Source organism: Dendrobates tinctorius, unplaced genomic scaffold (assembly GCF_039654945.1).
Source record: "Dendrobates tinctorius isolate UK_male_01 unplaced genomic scaffold, ASM3965494v1 ptg000452l, whole genome shotgun sequence".
Taxonomy (NCBI): domain Eukaryota; kingdom Metazoa; phylum Chordata; class Amphibia; order Anura; family Dendrobatidae; genus Dendrobates; species Dendrobates tinctorius.
The window spans coordinates 590,672-613,686 of record NW_027362114.1 but is presented as its reverse complement, the minus strand read 5'-3'; the positions used below and the strand labels follow the sequence as shown (position 1 = coordinate 613,686).

At 43.4% G+C, this 23,015-nt stretch overlaps 1 protein-coding gene across 1 annotated transcript; it reads left to right on the top strand.

The window, feature by feature from the left end:
* Nucleotides 1–179: 179 nt before the first annotated feature.
* Nucleotides 180–19,877, top strand: LOC141077458 (uncharacterized). The gene is made up of 2 exons (XM_073564406.1): nt 180–261; nt 17,248–19,877. Exon 2 carries the CDS (start codon nt 17,400–17,402, stop codon nt 19,296–19,298), a length of 1,899 nt encoding a protein of 632 aa, XP_073420507.1. The 5' UTR covers nt 180–261; nt 17,248–17,399; the 3' UTR covers nt 19,299–19,877.
* The last annotated feature ends 3,138 nt before the right edge of the window (nt 19,878–23,015 follow it).

The window sequence follows — 23,015 nt, the reverse complement described above, 5'->3', positions numbered from 1 at the left end:
TCCCCTATGATGTGTAGACGGCTGTGAAGGTCTTGTGCTCAGTCTTGTTTTATCCACCAGTATTATATGTTTTATACTTGTGTAATGAGAGCGGTGGAGATGGCAGGATTAGAGCTGATCATAGATGGGACTTCTCCATCTGTCTGTGACTCTTACAATATTTGTTTCAGGGTGAAGATCTGACCCATATTAATACTACAGAGACATATGTGAGAGATGATGAGTGGTGTAAAGAGGAGATTCCCACATATGACTACCCAGGTGAGTAGGTACCACTGAATGCAGAGAAGTCACAGATTCCTCTCAGTCACCGGCTGTGGCTGCTTTATCGGTGGTGTAGTCCGGCCGTATTACCATGATCACCATTTTGCCTCTAGACCACAACATTCTCCTCCACCCAAAACCGTTCAAATGACTTTGGCCATTGAAAGCCCTTTTCTATAGAACTTACAACCTGGAGCATCCACCTACCCCCTGGGATTAGTGTGAGGGTGATCCCTTATAGCGAGATCTATATGATTACTTGTACTTGTACCTGACCCAATGTAGGCCGAGAGCTCGCTTAAAGAGTCACACCGAACACAGAGTTAGTCCGGAATCACACTACCGTGTGTGATACAAGAAACGCATGAGTCTCTCGCATCAACATCCAGCGCTGCCGCCAGTACTCAGGACCGGAGCTGCAGCTGCATAGAAACACATGGCTGTTGATGTGAGAGACTCGTGCGAGTTTCTCACATCACACACAGTAGTGTGATCCCGGCCTTAGATGTCTTCTCTTTTCTCAGTAAAGGCTTGCACAAAACTGAAGTTTATTCTCAAGACAAAGAGACAGGAATTAGCCATTCTCTCCTTCACATTAGGAGACGCTGACCGTTACCTGCCCAGATCTGTAACTATAAAGCCAAATGACAGCGTACGTAGAATGTGCTGACAAGATAGAAAATCACTTGAAGAAAAATCTTATGCTGGGCCTGTAAGAGAAAGCGGAGGGTAATGATGCTGTTGGCTTCCTAGATCCCTGAGATCTTATCGGATGAATCTTCTCTCCCTTCTGTGCTGCTGAATGTCTCATGATTCCAGTCTTTCTGGCCAAACTTCCCTTTTATGATTAACAACAGTAAGGCTGCGTTCACACATCGCGTTTTTTTCGCGGTGGTTTTTACCGTGCGATTTTGCCGCTAAAACACGAAAAAACTGCAACCCATGCAATCCTATGGGATTCTGCAATGCTGTGCTAATGCTGCGGCTTTTCCCGCGGTGGAATCGCTTCGCGGTAAAATCTGCAGCATGCTCATTAATTTGCGGAATCGCGGCGATTCCACCCACGTAGGGATGCATTGTTCTGCTTAATTTCCGCATGTGGCTGTGCCCACCATGCGAAAAGTAAGCAGAACATTTGCGGATGGTACCCACGGTCCGGAGGAGAGGAGACTGTCCTCCAGGCTCTGGGTACCATATCCCTGTAAAAAATAGAATTAAAATAAAAAAATCGGGTTATATTCACCTTCTGGCGTCCCGCGCAGCGTCCCCAGGACTCAGCGATACATGCGGCAGCTCCCGTTCCCAGTAATGCATTGCAATGCCTTTGCTGACGTCGTGTGTCGCAATCATGTAGCGATCTCGTGAGACCGCGACGTCAAAGGTCATTGCCGCAATGCATCACTGGGAACGGGACCTGTCGGAGGATCGCGGAGGCCTGGGGACGCTGCGCGGGACGCCAGAAGGTGAATATGGCCCAATTTTTGTATTTGTTTTTTTTTTTACTATTTTTAACATTAGATCTTTTACTATTGATGCCACATAGGCAGCCTCAATAGTAAAACGTTGGTCACACTCGTCAAACACTATGTTTGACGTGTGTGACCAACCTGTGAATCAGTTCTCCAAGCGATGCTACAGATCGCTTGGAAAATGCTAGCATTCTGCAAGCTAATTACACTTGCAAAACGCAAGTTTTTCCATGGGAAAATCGCGGGAATTTAAAATGCGATTTTTCCCGCAGAATGGAATTCCGGAATTCTCACGGTAACTTCCGCTGGAGTTCCGCAACGTGTGCACATAACCTCACTGCACATTTAGGCTGAGTGCAGACGGAGTTTTGAGCCCTGCGGATTTTTCCGTGCAGAATGGAAGAAAACCGCAGGTCAAATGACCTGCATTTTTCCTGCGGATTTCTTCCATTTTTCACGCGGTTTTCCATTGCGGTCTTCCCCCTGCGGATTTGGTAACAGGGGAGATAGAAAACCGCACAAAAGAAGTAACATGCTGCGGATTTTGTACCGCAGGAAAACCGCGCGCAAAAATCCACAGCGTCTGCACAGCGGTTTTTTTTTTTTTCATTCATTTTAAAGGTACTGTACATCACAATGCGGATATGCAATGTTTCTGCGCGATAAAATCCGCTGCGGAAACGCTGCAAATCTGCATCGTGTGCACATGGCCTTAGGCTAAGTGTGAATTTCTGTAGAATAACAGCAGAGTTTCGCTTTATCCTGACTTTTCAATTTGTTTTAAAACCAACTAACTTCAAGGAGGATTGTGATAATCTCCAGGACAAACATTCCACCTGTGCCATGATAGATCTCGAAGCTGTGCGTGGCTGAGGGCTGTAATATACATTTATTCCCGCCTGCAGGAGATGTGTTGGCTCCAGCCCTGGTGTCATGGATTCACTCCACGTCATACATTACATTGTTTCTGATCCTAAGGAATTCAGATTACTGCACAATCTCTCCTGAAATGGGGAGCAATATTATTTTCTCTAATCTTCTGCTCAGGATCCATAGTAGCTCCAATGGTCCACCATAAATGAGGGCAACTCTGGTTTACTGTTGTGTAATCTGTATTTGTAGTTTTCAGTTAATGAGATTCTCGTGCTCTGGGGCGGGGCTGTGGGTGGGGCTGTGGGCGGGGCTTTATGTGGTGCTCTGATTACATATTCCTCTGTATTGGCTTATGACAGGTCGCTGACCCCTCACTGACCTGCCCCCATTATTACATAATGCATATAATAGCATTGATATTATTGTTGACTAGAGGTGTGCCCGATGTTATCGCATCGAGAGGGAAGTGTATGTGTGTGTACATGTGGGTGTGTGTGTCCCGCAGCTGCCTGCGCACCCACCTCCGTGCAGTCACAGCTGGCAGGAAAGAGGGTGGTTTGCGGCCTGTGCTGGAGGTGTGTCTGTGTGTATGTGAGTACATGTGTGTATGTGAGTACGTGTGTGTATATGTACATGGGCAGGCAGCGGCGGGTCCAGCGGCGGGGTGGGTTTCTAGCAGCAGCCAGCTGGCAGGAAAGACTGTGGCTTGCGGCCTGTGCTGGAGATGGGGTGCGGCGTCACCAGAGGGCGCCCGCACCCCATCTCCAGCACAGGCCGCAAGCTGCGGTCTTTACTGCCGGCTGTGACAGAGGTAGGTGGGCAGGCAGCGGCAGGTCCGGTGGTGGCGGGAGGGTCCCGGCGGTATCCCACTGGTGGTACTGTGGGAGGGCCTGGTATCACCAGCATGTGCCATATTGGAATACCCATCACTTTGGTATTCCAATATGGCCGTCGGCGTACTTCCGGTGCGGCGCTGTGGATTGTGGGATTCGACGACATCCAGACGGAAGTGGATGACAGACAATTTAAGATAAATATATATATATATATATATTAAAATAAAAACAAAGAATTGCGCTAGTAATACCCACATATAATCACTCTCTTAGTGGGAGGCAGGATTATTGTCTAGTGTTTCATATGTCTCTGTATAAGAACCTATATATCTCACTATAAATAATAATAATAAATAATAATCTTTATTTATATAGCGCCAACATATTCCGCAGCGCTTTACAGTTTAACAGTTTCAAAACACAAGTCATAAGTAACAACGCTAACAATACAATAATTAAAGCAAAATAAGACGAAATAAGACGACCCTGCTCGTGAGAGCTTACAATCTACAATGAGGTGAGGGAGATACAGAGTACAGGTGTGTATTTACAATGGTGTATTTACAATGAAGGTCCAGCCATCTTGTGGGATTGAGGGATGGATGGAGATAGTGAATGGGATACACACGCACACTTACACAGAGAATGACTTTGATTAGTGAATGTGATAGGCCGCTCTGAACAGGTGTGTTTTGAGGGAGCGCCTAAAACTATGCAAATTGTGGATAGTCCTGATTTCTTGGGGTAGAGCATTCCAGAGGATAGGAGCAGCACGGGAGAAGTCTTGGAGTCGGGAGTGGGAGGTACGGATTAGTGCAGAGGTTAGTCGAAAGTCGTTTGCAGAGCGCAGCGATCGGCTAGGCCGATAGACAGAAATGAGAGAAGAGATGTAAGTGGGTGCCGCACTGTGGAGAGCTTTTTGGGTGAGAACAAGTACTTTGAATTGGATCCTATAATGAATGGGCAGCCAATGTAAGGACTGGCGAAGAGCGGACGCGTCCGAGTACCGATTACCCAGATGGACGATCCTGGCTGCTGCATTGAGTATGGACTGGAGAGGGGATAGTCGAGTGACGGGGAGGCCAATTAATAGAGCGTTGCAGTAATCCAGGCGAGAGTGGATCAGTGCAACAGTGAGGGTTTTTGTTGTTTCCATAGTGAGAAAAGGGCGGATTCTAGAGATGTTCTTTAGGTGTAAGCGGCAAGAGCGGGCAAGGGATTGTATATGGGATGTAAAGGAGAGGTTGGTGTCAAACATAACACCCAGACAGCGCACCTGCTGCCGGGGTGTTATTGTGGTACCACCCACGGAGAAGGAAATGTCAGATTTAGGGAGGTTAGTAGACGGCGGGAGCAGAAGAAGTTCAGTTTTGGAGAGGTTGAGTTTCAGATAGAGAGCGGACATGATATTGGAGACTGCGGACAGACAGTCACTGGCGTTCTGTAGTACAGCGGGGGTAAGGTCGGGGGAAGACGTGTATAGTTGTGTGTCATCAGCATAAAGATGGTACTGAAAGCCAAATCTGCTGATGGTCTGTCCAATTGGGGCCGTGTAGAGAGAGAAAAGAAGGGGGCCAAGGACTGAGCCCTGAGGTATCCCGACAGCAAGAGGAAGAGGAGATGACGTGGAGCCAGAGAACAAAACACTGAAGGAGCGGTCAGAGAGATAGGAAGAGAACCAGGAGAGTGCAGTGTCCTTAATGCCTAGTGACTGGAGCCTAGAGAGTAGGAGATGGTGGTCAACAGTATCGAAAGCTGCAGATAGGTCAAGAAGAATGAGCAGAGAGTGGTCACCGTTACGTTTTGCTGTCAGAAGGTCATTGGTCACTTTGATGAGTGCAGTTTCAGTCGAATGTAGGGGGCGGAAGCCGGACTGTGAAGGGTCTAGAAGGGAGTGAATGGAGAGGTAACGGGTAAGGCGGGAGTAAACTAGGCGTTCCAAAAGTTTAGAGATGAAGGGGAGATTGGAGACTGGTCTGTAGTTGTTTGTGCAGGATGGGTCGAGAGCAGGTTTCTTTAGTAGTGGAGTAACGATGGCGTGTTTGAAGGAGGATGGGAAAATGCCCGAGGAGAGGGAGAGATTAAAGATTGTAGTTAGGTGGGTTGTGACGACTGGAGAGAGAGACTGGAGGAGATGTGAGGGAATGGGGTCGGTAGTGCATGTAGTCGGACGAGAAGAAGAGAGGAGTCTGGAGACTTCTTCTGTGATGGGATCAAATGTGGAGAGTGAGCCAGGGGAGATGTAGGAAGGGATGGGAGTCACAGCACTTGGTGGTTGGGAGCAGATTTCTTGACGGATATTATCTATTTTTTCTGTAAAGTGGGAGGCCAGGTCATCAGCACAAATGTCTGTGATAGGGGCTTGTGCTTTTGGCCTGAGGAGGGAGTGAAAAGTGTCAAAAAGTTTCTTGGGGTTGTTGGCTAGTGAGGAGATCAGGGTGGTGAAGTAGGTCTGTTTGGCAAGGTGAAGGGCAGCGTTATAGGTTCTTAACATAAATTTGAAGTGGATGAAGTCTTCTGGTGTGCGGGTTTTTCTCCATAGGCGTTCAGCACTCCTGGAGCATCGCTGGAGAAGTTGAGTTTGCGATGTGAGCCAGGGCTCTTTTACTCTGTGTTTGGAGGTTCTGAGGGTGAGGGGAGCTACTTGGTCAAGGGTGCTTCTAAGAGTGTCATTGTAGTGATGAACAGCCAGATTAGGACAGGAAAGAGAGGAGATTGGGGACAGAGATGAGTGTAGGGAATCTGAAAGTGTCTGATATAAAGAGAAAAACCACCCACATAAAACACTAACTTCATAGAAAACAGGATTTCAAGTATAAACGTGTAAATATGTATATCTCACTACAACCAAGGAGCAAAACTTTTTTTAAAAAATGCAGCCAATCTTAATGTTCAATATACATTGGTGCGTCTCTCACCAAAGGAGGGGAATCGTACTGACCATACGGGTTGTTGTTCAGACCATATGCGATGTGTGACAGTCTTGGATTCAGCACCTGGCAATTCCTCTCCTGATGAACTTTGATGAACTCCAATAGTGGTGAAATAGTAAGTCCAAAAAATTGAGGAGTAATAATGGGTAAAAAATGATATGGTCACCTCTAATATACTAACGGGCGATGCTCCGGCCGGTAGCAATCGCCCAGTCTCCCCAGTGCTGCAATGTCCGTGGACAATGGAACATGCAGCGGGAGACGCGGTAAATGCCGGCAAGGTACAGGACCTTGCGTGACGTCACAGTCACGTGTTAGGTCACGTGATCGGCAAAGTAAGACTGACAGAACTCGCAACCAATCCTACGCGTTTCGGAGGCTTACTGCCTCCTTCCTCAGGGATGTTTGCTGTCATTGAGGCGACACATATATACCCAGTCCATATAATGTATTGGACCTATTTATTGAAAGCAAATAATTCAATCTCGCTGTTTAAGCCATGTGGTCTAAGAGTGTTCATTTTAAATATCCACTCACTCTCTTCTTTAGACATTTGTTCAATAAAATTTCCTTTTCTCCAGTTTTTCTTAACTATTCTAATACCAGTTACCGTAATACCACTAATAGAACCTCCATGATGTGTAAAAAAGTGATTGGAAAGAGGATGGCCAGTAAATTTATTGATAATATTACGAAGATGTTCAGCGATTCGTACCCACATTGGACGAATGGTTCTTCCAATATATAATTTGCCACATGGACAACTAAACCCATAAATAACCCCTTTAGTATTGCAATCAATAAAATCGGTGATTCTATTCTCAATCCCTTTATTAGTGATCATTTTTTGTTTTTTAGTGTTTAATTTTTTACATGGTCCACATTTCCTACACGAGAAAAAACCACATAAGAGATTTTGACCACCATTACTGTTAACGTTGGAAATTCTTGGAATTGAAGGTGCAATCAAATTACCAAGATTATTTGCCTTCCGAAAAACATACCTCGGATACATAGGTAATGTTTCCCCAATAATTTTATCATTTTGTAAAATGTTCCAATGTCTATTGACAATGTTCCTAATAATCCTGACGTTCGAATTATATTGTAAAATAATTGGAATTTCATTTTTGACAAAAAAATCATTCGGAATCCGTTCTTTTGTAGAGTCTAATAATTGGTCCCTTTGTATTTTTCTAACTACTTCTGTAGTTTTTTCCAATAATTTTACATCATATCCCTTATGTTTAAACTTCATATTCATGGACTAGGCAGACAGTACCCATATTTTAAAACTTTTGAAAAATGTAGTGTGGCAGGATCACTACATTATGGGGACTCTGGATATCACCTCACTGTACACTGTAATACAAAATAAAAAAGTATGTGAATCAGCCGAGTTCTTCATGTCTAAGAACAGTGTGATACCTAAGGAACAAAGGGAGTTTATTCTGGATTGTATTGAATTTATTTTAACGCATAATTATTTTAAATTTGGGGCGAACTACTACTCCCAGAAATGGGGCACAGCTATGGGTACAAGGTTTGCCCCTAGCTATGCCAACCTTTATGTGGGAAAATGGGAACTCGAGACCATCTATATGGAAGGTGAATTACGGACAAATTTGGTATTATGGCGTCGTTTTATCGACGATATTTTTTTCATTTGGTCAGGGGGTGATATTTTATTGAATGAATTTTTAAGTGATTTAAATAAGTTATTTTTTAAATTTCACTGCAAACATTAGCCATAAAGAGTTAAATTTTTTAGATTTGAGGATTTTTATTGAGGGGAACACTGTTCAGACTCAAATATACCACAAACCTACGGATTCAAAAAATTTTATTTCCTTAGATAGTTGCCATCTTCCGAAATGGCTTCTTAATGTTCCTAAAAGTCAGCTCATAAGAGCACATAGAAATTGTTCCAAACAACAAGATTTTGAGAAAGAAGCCGAGTCCATGAATATGAAGTTTAAACATAAGGGATATGATGTAAAATTATTGGAAAAAACTACAGAAGTAGTTAGAAAAATACAAAGGGACCAATTATTAGACTCTACAAAAGAACGGATTCCGAATGATTTTTTTGTCAAAAATGAAATTCCGATTATTTTACAATATAATTCGAACGTCAGGATTATTAGGAACATTGTCAATAGACATTGGAACATTTTACAAAATGATAAAATTATTGGGGAAACATTACCTATGTATCCGAGGTTTGTTTTTCGGAAGGCAAATAATCTTGGTAATTTGATTGCACCTTCAATTCCAAGAATTTCCAACGTTAACAGTAATGGTGGTCAAAATCTCTTATGTGGTTTTTTCTCGTGTAGGAAATGTGGACCATGTAAAAAATTAAACACTAAAAAACAAAAAATGATCACTAATAAAGGGATTGAGAATAGAATCACCGATTTTATTGATTGCAATACTAAAGGGGTTATTTATGGGTTTAGTTGTCCATGTGGCAAATTATATATTGGAAGAACCATTCGTCCAATGTGGGTACGAATCGCTGAACATCTTCGTAATATTATCAATAAATTTACTGGCCATCCTCTTTCCAATCACTTTTTTACACATCATGGAGGTTCTATTAGTCGTATTACGGTAACTGGTATTAGAATAGTTAAGAAAAACTGGAGAAAAGGAAATTTTATTGAACAAATGTCTAAAGTAGAAAGTGAGTGGATATTTAAAATGAACACTCTTAGACCACATGGCTTAAACAGCGAGATTGAATTATTTGCTTTCAATAAATAGGTCCAATACATTATATGGACTGGGTATATATGTGTCGCCTCAATGACAGCAAACATCCCTGAGGAAGGAGGCAGTAAGCCTCCGAAACGCGTAGGATTGGTTGCGAGTTCTGTCAGTCTTACTTTGCCGATCACGTGACCTAACACGTGACTGTGACGTCACGCAAGGTCCTGTACCTTGCCGGCATTTACCGCGTCTCCCGCTGCATGTTCCATTGTCCACGGACATTGCAGCACTGGGGAGACTGGGCGATTGCTACCGGCCGGAGCATCGCCCGTTAGTATATTAGAGTTGACCATATCATTTTTTACCTATTATTACTCCTCAATTTTTTGGACTTACTATTTCACCATTATTGGAGTTCATCAAAGTTCATCAGGAGAGGAATTGCCAGGTGCTGAATCCAAGACTGTCACACATCGCATATGGTCTGAACAACAACCTGTATGGTCAGTACGATTCCCCTCCTTTGGTGAGAGACGCACCAATGTATATTGAACATTAAGATTGGCTGCATTTTTAAAAAAAAGTTTTGCTCCTTGGTTGTAGTGAGATATACATATTTACACGTTTATACTTGAAATCCTGTTTTCTATGAAGTTAGTGTTTTATGTGGGTGGTTTTTCTCTTTATAGTGAGATATATAGGTTCTTATACGGAGACATATGAAACACTAGACAATAATCCTGCCTCCCACTAAGAGAGTGATTATATGTGGGTATTACTAGCCCAATTCTTTGTTTTTATTTTAATTGTTTTAACATTCAGACAAAATAGTGGCAGTGTCTGCTAATTTGCAGCTGTTATACCCTCACGCAGCACCATTGGCTGTTAAATATTAGTTTTTCAAATATATATAGATAATGCCTATAATATTGTGGCTATTGTGAGGCTTAGAAAGAAAATTACATCCAGTAAAATGACACCAGTGGCGCTTGTCCAGTAGCCTCTATCTCTTACTTATAGATGCTACTGTGCAGGCGTCGCCATCGCTGGTGTCATTTTGCTGGATGTAATTTTTTTCTAAGCCTCACAATAGCCACAATATTATTGTGACAGGCTCAGCTCCTGCTGAGCCCTTTTTTGAGTGGACCCTCTGGGCCGTGGCACCCACCCACCGAGGGCGAGCTTACCTTGTGAGAATCCACCCCCTATACAGGGAGTGTCAGGAGCAAGACCAAGGGGGTGAGCCACCACGACTGCTGGGACCAGACGGCCGGCTCAGGGAAACGCTATGGGCAAGTGTCTGACGACAGATATCCAGGCATGGTGCGGTTAGGGAACACGCCAAGGCTAGGTGCAAGGCAAGGTGTGTGTGTAGTGGACACGCCAGGGTTCAAGGCTAGGTGCAAGGCAAGGTGTGTGTGTAGGGGACATGCCAGGGTTCACAAAACGAGACAGGGTGCATGTGTAAAGACACGCCAAAGCACAAGGTACGAGACAGAGTGCGTGTATAGAGACACGCCAAGGTCAGGGTTCAAGGCAGGGTGCGTGCTAGGAGCCACGCCAGGGTTCAAGGCAGGGTGCGTGCTAGGAGCCACGCCAGGGTTCAGAGCAGGACTCGTGCTAGGAGCCACGCGGGACGCACACCTCACTGGCCAGTGCACACGGCTGTAACGCCAGCACGAGGCACGACCTTGGCACAGGAGGCGGGCAAAGGAACCTTCGTGCTAGGAGCCACGCCAGGTTCAGGGCAGGGTGCGTGCTAGAAGCCACGCCAAGGGTTCAAAGCAGGGTGCGTGCTAGGAGCCACGCCAGGGTTCAAGGCAGGGTGCATGCTAGGAGCCACGCCAAGGTTCAGAGCAGGACGCGTGCTAGGAGCCACGCGGGGGACACACCTCACTGGCCAGTGCACATGGCTGTAACGCCAGCACGAGGCACGACCTTGGCACAGGAGGCGGGCAAAGGAACCTTCGTTCTAGGAGCCATGCCAGGTTCAGGGCAGGGTGCGTGCTAGGAGCCACACCAGGGTTCAGAGCACGACAAGGCAAGGAACACGGAGCAGAACATAGACAGGAACAGAGCCAGGTCAGAGCGAGGACAGAGTCTAGCAGCGGAGCATAGGCCGAAACCCAGAGCCAGGCCAAGGGAGAACCTTGGGACTAGACTTGGAAATGTGCAAGAGCGCACCAAAGGACAGAGAGTGGAAAACCAGGCTGAGACAAGAACATTAGAAGTACTACAAGGCTAAGAATAGCAAAGACCAGACATGGCGAAACAGGCAAGGCAGAGAACAGAGGAAGGACTACAAGTCAAAGAATAGCTAAGGCGAGACATAGCAAAACAGGCTAAAGCAGAGAACAGCGGAAGGACTACAAGGCAAAGCAAGGCAAAGACAAACATGGCACGAGAGACAACACAAGACATGGCACAAGACAAGAGACGGAATACGAGTACAGTGCAAGGGCACAGAATAGAGGGAGCAACCCCACAGACAAAGAGCCATGCAGGGAAGCAACACAATAATCAGGCACTGGGCATAGGAAGGGGCCGTCTAATATAGGGCATAGCACCTCCTCTTCTAGGTCAGGACCAGGGGAGCACTTCCAGTTCAGATGCTCCAAGATCACAGAGTGCGGTCACATGATTAGGGTGTCAGACATGAGGAGATAATTGCAGAGCCAGACAGTGCAGGATCCTAGGAAAGGTCACATGATCAGAGTTTCAGACATGAGGTGACTGCAGAACCGGACAGTGCAGGATCCCTGTAAAGGTCACATGATCAGAGTTTCAGACATGACGAGGTGACTGCAGAACCGGACAGTGCAGGATCCCTGTAAAGGTCACATGATCAGAGTTTCAGACATGACGAGGTGACTGCAGAACCGGACAGTGCAGGATCCCTGGAAAGGTCACATGATCAGAGTTTCAGACATGACGAGGTGACTGCAGAACCGGACAGTGCAGGATCCCTGGAAAGGTCACATAATCAGAGTTTCAGACATGACGAGATGATTGCAGAACCAGACAGTGCAGGATCCTTGGAAAGACACATGATCGGGGATTCTAGACATGACGAGGAGATCACAGAAGGCAAAGCAGAAACGTAGGCATCCTGCAGCCCAGCAGACCTGAGGTGAGTGTGCACACTGCTCTAGGGAACAAGCAGTTATAGCAGACCCAAGGTGCGCATGCACATCGCTCCAGGGGTTCATGAGGCAAAACAGACATGGCGGACGTGACAATTATAGGCATTATCAACAGTGATATCAATGCTATTATATGCATTATGCAAAAAAACCCCTGTTTGGGAGAGAAGAACAGACAATTTGCGGCGCCCTAAGTGCGTAAACACAATATTGTAGTCTTTAAAGGGTGCACAATTTTATGCACTCACCTGATAGAAGACTAATATAGCTTTGGATTATGTATCCTCAAAAATCCTTCCTTTTGGAATACTTCTCAGAAGACAGGGCTTGCAGCTTGCCTCGGGTGGATCCAAGTGAAAGAGCCGGGTTCAGGCTCACACAGGATGAGTAAATCAAGAAAGGCACATCCAGCCCATAAACGGCAGCGCTTCCCAGGACTCACATCCAAAGATGATATTCCATATTTTTTTATTTCATAGGTTAAAAAAGAGAGACAACGCGTTTCGGATACAGTGTATATCCTTCATCAGGTATCATAAAAACACAGTACAAATCCTAATAGTATAAAATTCAGTTACACTTATATATAGTAGCAGCCTTTTATCCCAGTCTCAGAAACTTGATTTAGGGTGTGGACCAAGTTCAGTTTATGGGCTGGATGTGTTTTTCTTGATTATATGCATTATGTAATAATGGGGGCAGGTCAGTGAGGGATCAGCGACCTGTCATAAGCCAATACAGATGAATATGTAATCAGAGCACCACATAAAACCCCGCCCACAGCCCCACCTACAGCCCCGCCCCAGAGCACGAGAATCTCATTAACTGAAAACTACAAATACAGATTACACAACAACCACAAGACGGATTTCATCACCAGGTATCATTGTAATCAGTATAACGGCGCTGACCTGACAGTGTCTGTAGGTTACTGAGCACAATCCTGCTGACAGGTTCCCTTTAAGACATCTCAGCTCTGCACTATTATACACAGTTCTCTATAAATGTGTAATATTTCTTCTTGAAACTCATCTGACAGAAAATATTGGAGCTTACAATAGTTTAGATTGTGACGTCACCGAGCCCCGTACTCTAATTACCCCAGAGAGGTTTCACCACTAGCTGCTCATTTATTACTGATGGAGACTGTGGAGTTTGATCATTTCAGTAGATGTTATTGTCTATAGTCACAGTGTTTGATTACAGTAGTGTCCAAAATCCTCTGATTTAACCTCTTCCTGCGGCCAGTTTTGTGTTCCTAATCAGGCCCCATTATTAATATCTGACGTGTGTCACTTTATGTGGTGATAAATTATTCACAAAGGATAATAGAAAACAAATGGATCTTACAAATTATTCTCCAGCTTCTCACTATACCCTACATACGGTTGTACACTACTGTCTGGGCACATGGCAGTGTTCAGAAGGGAAGGAGCGCCATTTAGCTGTTTGAATGCAGATCTAGCTGGAATAGTTTGCAGACACAATGTATTGGGAGCACTGTTCATGGTCACCTGGCAGCTCAAAAGATGTCCACCATGAACATGCTTGGCTCTATCTTCTCTGCTTTCCATATCCCAAGGATTGCCTTGCTCATCGCCCTTTAACATCCTCACATGGAATCTGGACTTACACAGGGACCCCTAGGCTTGGACCATGGTGTTACCTGCTATTCTGTGGTGTTAGATGGCAAGAAGAATAGTCAGGTAGCTGGGTCAGAACCAGAAGGACAGAACATAGAATCAGAAGACACAAGAGTAGTCAGTAAACGGGCCACGGTCACAGCAGGAAACAAATACACAAGCCACAAGCTGAGCACAGAGGACTGAACCAGAGGAGACAGCGCTGTATCTGGCAGATTCCGGCCATGTGCTTTGCGCTTTAGTAGGGTGTGGTACTTTCCAGTTGGCTGAAGTAGGGAGCAGATTACTCCAGCTGGACAGCAGGAACAGATCCCAGATGAGATTGGACACACCATATGCAGAAGCCCTAATATAACTAAATGACAGAAAACCAGAATAGTCAAAATCCCCATAAAGTGATTCCATGTTATTAATTCACTGATGGTTGTAATCTATATACACGGGGTCAAAATTGTTGGTACCCCTCTTTTAATGACAGAAAAACCCACAATGGTCACAGAAATAACTTGAATCTGACAAAAGTAATAATAAAGAAAAAATCTATGGAAATGAGCAATTGAAAGTCAGACATTGCTTTTCAATCAAGCTTCCACAGAATGTGTAAATCGCGGGGTGTTCACTAATTAGCATCACAGGTGTCTACAATCCTGGAATCAGTGAGTGGCCTGTATAGAGGCTACAGATCCTCACTGTGCTGTGTGTTGACATGGTGCGTATCACACTCACCATGGACCAGAGGAAGCGAAGGAAAGAGTTGTCTCAGGAGATTAGAAAGAAAGTTATAGACAAACATGTTAAGATACTGTCACACTTAGCGATGCACCAGCGATCCCGACCAGCGATATGACGCAGTCAGGATCTCTGGTGCATCGCTAAGTGGTCGCTAGTGAGCTGCCACACAGGCAAATCTCACCAGCGACATCGCAGGGGTCGGGGGTCGCTACTTACTTGTCAGACGAGGCGATCCTGACGTCCTCCCGCCCGCATCCACCAATCGCTCGTCGGCGCCACAGGAAGCCCAGCAGGAGGCTGACGACGAGAAACGGTCCAGGATGTTCTTGCGCGATCAGCGATAACCAGCGGGGGAGCAGTCGGAGGTAAGTATCAGACATAGCGATATCGCTAGCAATATCGCTATAACGTCACAAAAACCAGTGACGTTATAGCGATATTGCTAGCGATATCGCTTAGTGTGACAGGCCCCTTAAAAATTATAAGACCATCTCCAAGCAGCTTCATGTTCTTGTGACTAAAGTTGCCCATATTATTCAGAAATTTAATACCATGGGACTGTAGCCAACCTCCCTGGACATGACCATATGAGGAAAATTGATGACAAATCAAATAGATGGATAATATGAATGGTAACAAAAGTGCCCAGAAAAACTTCTAAACAGATTATAGGTGAAGTTTAAGCTCAAGGAACATCGGTGTCAGATCGCACCATCCGTCGTTGTATGAGCCAAAGAGGACTTCATGGGAGATGACCAAGGAGGACACCATTGTTGAAAAAAAAATCATGAAAAACAGACTGGAATTTGCCAAACTACATGTTGACAAGCTACAAAGCTTCTGGGAGAATTTCCGAAGGACAGATGAGATAAAAATGGAACTTTCTGGCAAGGCACATCAGCTCTATGTTCATAGACGGAAAAATGAGGCATATCACAAAAAGAACACTGTTCCTACTGTGAAACATGGAGGAGACTTTGTACGTTCTGGGGCTGCTTTGCTGCATCTGGCACAGGGTGTCTAGAATCTGCAGGGTACAATGAAATCTCAAGACTATCAAGGGATTCTAGAGAGAAATGTGCTGCCCGATGTCAGAAATCTTGATCTCAGTCGCAGGTCATGGATCTTGCAACAGGATAATGACACAATACACAGCTAAAAACAGACAAGAATGGCTAAGAGGACAATATTGGACTGTGCTGAAGTGGCCTTCTATGAGCCCTGACCTAAATTCTAATGAGCACCTTTGGAAAGAGCTGAAACATTTCATCTGGAAAAGGCAACCTTCACACACGAGACGAGTGGGCCAAAATACCTGTCGAGAGGTGCAGAAGTCTCAGTGACAGGTACAGGAATCGTTTGATTGCAGTGATTGCCTCAAAAGGTTGTGCAACAAAATATTTTAGTTAAGGGAACCTTCATTTCTGTCCAGGCCGATTTCATGAGTTTTCCTTTTTTAAATTCTGTGGAAGCATGGTTGAAAAGCAATGTCTGACTTTCATTTGTTAATTTTCATAGATTTTTGATTTATTATTACTTTTGTCAGATTCAAGTTATTTCTGTGACCATTGTGGGTTTTTCTGTCCTTAAACGAGGGGTACCAACAATTTAGACCATGTGTGTAGGAGGAGTGAATATTTTGACTCTACAGCCACTTTCTGGAAATTAACATGCAGTGGATGTTGGAGAGTGAAAATTACACATTTGCCATTTTCTTACCCAGCACATAGTGCCCAGATTGTGCTCCAGGAGACACACACCGCAAATTAAGTGGGTTCTTCTCACTATAATATTGCTAAATACAGGGATCCTAAGGCTATGTGCACATGTATGCAGAAAATTTCTGCTTATAAACCGGATTCCTTCCCAGAAACCGCACGTTTTTCTGCGCGTTTTCCGTGTGTTTTTTGCATGGTTTTTGCGCAAAAAAAAGCACGGTTTTTATGCATTTTTTTTCCGCGCGATTCCATACACATAGAACTAGCCAGAAATGCGGAAAAATCCGTGAAATTAATGAGCATGCTGCGTTTTTACAGCGAAGCGGTTTTGTTTTTTCGCGGTAAAAAACATCAATATGCACAAAAAGTGCAAAATGCATAGAAATGAATAGGAAGTGTATTTTAATCGTTTTTTTGAGCGGATTTTTTGGCAAATCCGTGGAAAAAGCGCGAAAAAAACGCTACGTGTGAGCACAGCCTAAATGCTGTTTGCGCACACTGCAAGACTCCGAAATGAGAGCGGATTTTGCTGGATTGGTTTATAGAAACCTTGTTGCTTTTCAGCAGCCTTTGAGCCACTAATAGTGCGGGAACCTCTGTTTTTCCATTGACAGATGATGGACCTGAGTGGGGACTTGTTTTTGTGAGATGAGAATTGGTATTATTTTCGCCTACATAACATTGATTGGTTTCTTTATATTTGATATTTGGGAGGCAGAATGAACAAACAGTTGAACACCACACACTACTGGTTCATCCAACAAGGTTTTCTATTAGACTGTGAACTGTCATTGTCTTGGTAAATAATTAAAGGTTTTTACATAAGCTGTCCATAAAAATGGCAAGCTACCGTAAGTAGAAATGTTCAAAAATATAAAACTCAAGGATATTTTATTAATAAATAATAGTTTTTTATCTTAGCAGATGACTGTACCAGGAGATCAGAGGGACAGCTGACATCTTCAATTTTTAAATCTGATCATCTTGAGATCCAACAAGATACAACTGAAGTGATTGCTGTTACTCCAGATATATCATCATCCATTCACAGCAAAGATCTGTCATCTGATCCTATGAAACAGGTCCCATCTTCTGATTCATTACTGACTAATAAGGGAAATCAATGTCACAAAAGAGGCATTAAAAAACAACCTGCTACTAAAGCAAAGAAGTCATTCTCATGTTCAGAATGTGGGAAATGTTTTAACCAGAAATCCGATTTGGTTAATCACCATAAAACTCACACAGGGGAGAAGCCTTTTTGCTGTTCAGAATGTGGGAAATGTTTTGCACTTAAATCACATTTTGTTACTCACCAGAGAACTCACACAGGGGAGAAGCCTTTTTCCAGTTCAGAATGTGGGAAATGTTTTATACAGAAATCACATTTTGTTACTCACCAGAGAACTCACACAGGGGAGAAGCCTTTTTCCTGTTCAGAATGTGGGAAATGTTTTATACAGAAATCACATTTTGTTACTCACCAGAGAACTCACACAGGGGAGAAGCCTTTTTCCTGTTCAGAATGTGGGAAATGTTTTATACAGAAATCACATTTTGTTACTCACCAGAGAACTCACACAGGGGAGAAGCCTTTTTCCTGTTCAGAATGTGGGAAATGTTTTGCACATAAATCAGATTTTGTTAGACACCAGAGAACTCACACAGGGGAGAAGCCTTTTTCCTGTTCAGAATGTGGGAAATGTTTTAACCGGAAATCACAATTGGTTTATCACCATAGAACTCACACAGGGGAGAAGCCTTTTTCCTGTTTAGAATGTGGGAAATGTTTTAACCTGAAATCAGATTTGGTTAATCACCATAAAACTCACACAGGGGAGAAGCCTTTTTGCTGTTCAGAATGTGGGAAATGTTTTGCACATAAATCACATTTTGTTAGACACCAGAGAATTCACACAGGGGAGAAGCCTTTTTCATGTTCAGAATGTGGGAAATGTTTTAACCAGAAATCACAATTGGTTTATCACCATAGAACTCACACAGGGGAGAAGCCTTTTTCCTGTTTAGAATGTGGGAAATGTTTTAACCTGAAATCAGATTTGGTTTATCACCATAAAACTCACACAGGGGAGAAGCCTTTTTGCTGTTCAGAATGTGGGAAATGTTTTGCACATAAATCACATTTTGTTAGACATCAGAGAATTCACACAGGGGAGAAGCCTTTTTCATGTTCAGAATGTGGGAAATGTTTTAACCAGAAATCAGATTTGGTTAATCACCATAGAACTCACACAGGGGAGAAGCGTTTTTCCTGTTCAGAATGTGGGAAATGTTTTAACCAGAAATCAGATTTGGTTAATCACCATAGCACTCACACAGGGGAGAAGCCTTTTTCCTGTTCAGAATGTGGAAAATGTTTTATACAGAAATCACATTTTGTTACTCACCAGAGAACTCACACAGGAGAGAAGACTTTTTCCTGTTCAGAATGTGGGAAATGTTTTAACCAGAAATCAGATTTGGTTAATCACTATAGAACTCACACAGGGGAGAAGCCTTTTTCCTGTTCAGAATGTGGGAAATGTTTTATACAGAAATCACATTTTGTTACTCACCAGAGAACTCACACAGGGGAGAAGCCTTTTTCCTGTTCAGAATGTGGGAAATGTTTTAACCGGAAATCACAATTGGTTTATCACCATAGAACTCACACAGGGGAGAAGCCTTTTTCCTGTTCAGAATGTGGGAAATGTTTTAAGCTGAAATCAGATTTGGTTAATCACCATAAAACTCACACAGGGGAGAAGCCTTTTTGCTGTTCAGAATGTGGGAAATGTTTTGCACATAAATCACATTTTGTTAGACACCAGAGAATTCACACAGGGGAGAAGCCTTTTTCATGTTCAGAATGTGGGAAATGTTTTTGCACTAAATCAGAGTGTGTTAGGCACCAGAGAACTCACCCAAGGGGAGAAACCTTTTTCATGTTCATAATGTGGAACAATTTTTAGCCAGAAAGGGAGTCTTGTTCCACACCAAATAACACACAGGGGAGAAACTTCTTTCTTGTTAAATGAAAAATAAATCTTGATCACATCAGAGAAGCCATTTTTCCTGTTCATAATGTGGTAATGTTTTAACCAGAAATGGAATCTTACTAATAATAATCTATCTTTTTATATAGCGCTTACATATTCCGCAGCCCTTTTCAGTTTGCACACATTATCATCACTGTCCCCAATGGGGATAACAATGTAAATTCCCTATCAGTATGTCTTTGAAATGCAGGAGGAAACCCACGCAAACACGGGAAGAACATACAAACTCCTTGCAGATGTTGTCCTTGGTGGGAAGTTGAACCCAGGATTACAGCACTACAAGGCTGCAGAGATAACTACTGAGCCACCTCACCAGAGAACCCACACAGGGGAGAAGCCTTTTTCCTGTTCAGAATCTGGGAAATATTTTAACCGGAAAGCGCTTCTTGTTAAACATCAGAGCAGTCACACAGGGGAGAAGTCTTTTTTATTTTCTTAATGTGGGAAATATTTTACTTGGAAATCAGCTGTTAATAAACATCAGAGACGTCACGTAAGGGAGAAGCCTTTTTTATGTTCATAATGTTGGAATAGTTTTAACCAAACTTGAATTTTCTTAAATGGGTTGTCTCTTGTCATTCCTCATGTTTGCTGACAAAGGGATAAAACTAAACTTCATTAATTCCAAATGTAAAACTATACCCATAATTCACCCCCTGAAGGTTAGTCAGTAGGTGACTAAGAGAAAAAAACACCCCACATTTCAGTATATAGGGTGAGGTGATGTATACACACTCACTCTCCAAGCCTCTCATTTCTATGGGTTTCATTGTGATCGCCAAAGGCGTCATCAGGTGACTAATATTGATCTATATTCAAGCGAGACTGGACAAAAAACAATTAAAATCATGTATCATGTTATCCGAAACAGAAAACTAGCCCCATATAGGCAGATCCCAGACTTCAAACTATATACTTCATATAGTTTTTACATCACGAGAGACATGGATCTATCATTCTACAGGAAACAACCTAGGGGTTTTCAGCCTCGGTTGGAAGAATACAGATCTATACAGATCTACTATTGCTGAACCATGGATACATTTGGAGAAGCCAGGTTGTGATCCTCGGATCAACTGGCCTTTTACTTTGTATGGACTGTATGGATTGTCATCTTCCTACGCTTGTCGTTACCTCCTCTCTGTGCGTGCCACAGGTGGGGTAGCGACCCTGGGAGTGAATCAGCGGAAGGGTGAGACTCTGTAATGTTCACTCTGTTGGGTATTTTGCTGGGACTGTTCTATGTGTTAGCTGCCTGTTTTGTGGTTCAAAAAAGCATTGCCACACTGTTTTACCCTCACTGTGTGTTGTCAGAGTAGCGTTATGCCCATGTTAAAGGGAGAGCCGGCGCTCGGTGGGACGATCCCTGATTCATGTGGTTTCAGCCAGTGGACGTGGGCACCCGCTGACCACCCCATGTCTCCACAGGCATGCTTCAATAGTCTCAATGGGAGGCTAGAAGCTGCTATAATCTGATCGGCTCTGCTACATACAGGCAATGCTCAGATCACCTGTATGTAGAAGAGTTGCTCACTTGCTATGAGCGCCAACCACTTGGCAGCGCTCATAGGATCCGGCAGTGACAACCATAGAGGTCGGCTGGAGACTTCTGGTTGTCATGCTAACTCATCAGTGACCCGCGCTCATGTGACAGGGTCACTGATGTGCGGGATTTCTGGCCCATCATGTGCGAGAAAAGATGTAGACTCAGCGCCGTGGCTCACATCAAAAGGACGGAGTCTGACATCAGCGTACATTTACACCCAATGTCAGAAAGGGGTTAAAAGGGATTGTTTTTACAGACAGAAGTGGTAATCAATCATGTATACATACAAATAACTACAAAAATACACAGCTTCTAATGTTAAATAGTATAGAGTTAAGACAAGAAAATATAATTTGGGTAAATATAATTTGTGCAAAATATAATTTAAAACACAGCAAAGAGGCAGAGATGCTGACCTGCCCAGACCTCCAAACAAATGCACTGTCAGGGTGAGTGGGCCCATATAGTTTTTTTAAATCAGATAAATTTTTATTTAACCAAATTTAAGGTACAAAACATTCACTGTCCTATTAAGGGAATAGAAGAATCCAGGATATCTATAAACAGAAAGATAGTGAGGAAACACTTAGCTAACCTAAATGAATTCAAGTCTCCAGGTCCAGATGAATTACACCCCAGAGTACTGAAGGAGATAGCAGAAGAAATTTCTGAACCACTCTCCATAATCTTTGAAAATTCTTGGAGAACAGGAGAAGTGCCAGAAGACTGGAGAAGAGCAAATGTTGTTCCTATCTTCAAAAAGGGGAAGAAGGTGGACCCAGGCAACTATAGGCCGGTGAGTCTGACTTCTATACCAGGAAAGATCTTTGAACAAATTATTAAACAACATGTAAGTCAATACCTGGATAAGAATGAAGTGATCAAACAGAGTCAGCATGGGTTTGTAACTAATAAGTCATGTCAGACTAACTTAATTTCCTTCTATGACGGTATCACTGATTGGGTGGATCAAGGAAATGCTGTAGATATAGTATATCTTGACTTCAGCAAAGCATTTGACAAAGTCTCTCATACAATCCTTATTGAAAAAATGACTAAGTATGGAATGGACAAGGCAACTGTTAGGTGGATTCATAGCTGGCTTAGTGATCGGACCCAAAGAGTGGTCGTAAATGGCTGCACATCCAGTTGGAAGAATGTCTCAAGTGGGGTACCACAGGGCTCTGTCCTGGGCCCTGTATTGTTCAACATCTTTATCAACGATTTAGATGAAGGAATTGAGGGTAAACTGATTAAATTTGCTGATGACACAAAGCTAGGAGGGATAGCTAATACTAGAGAAGAGAGAGAGAGGATTCAAAAAGATTTAAATAAACTGGAGAAGTGGGCAGTAACTAACAGAATGGTTTTTAACAGGGAGAAATGCAAAGTACTACATCTGGGCAATAAAAATGAAAAAAGCATATATAGAATGGGAGGAATAGGGCTAAGTGACAGCACATGTGAAAAAGACTTGGGTATACTAATAGATCACAGACTGAATATGAGTCAACAGTGTGATGCAGCAGCAAAAAAGGCAAATGTAGTTCTAGGATGTATTAACAGAAGCATACAGTCTAGATCACGTGAAGTCATTATTTCCCTCTACTCCTCTTTGGTCAGACCTCATCTGGAATATTGTGTCCAGTTTTGGGCACCACATTTTAAAAAAGACATCAACAAACTGGAGCAAGTTCAGAAAAGAGCGACCAGAATGGTGACCGGTCTGCAAACCCTGTCTTATGAGGAAAGGTTGCAGGATTTGGGAATGTTTAGTTTGCAAAAGAGAAGACTGAGAGGAGACTTAATTGCTGTCTACAAATATCTAAAGGGCTGTCACATTGTAGAAGGATCAACTTTATTCTCATTTGCACAAGGAAAGACTAGAAGCAATGGGATGAAACTGAATGGGAGGAGACACAGATTAGATATTAGAAAAAACTTTTTGACAGAGTGATCAATGAGTGGAACAGGCTGCCACGAGAAGTGGTGAGTTCTCCTTCAATGGAAGTCTTCAAACAGAGGCTGGACAGACATCTGACTGGGATGATTTAGCGAATCCTGCTTTGAGCAGGGGGTTGGAC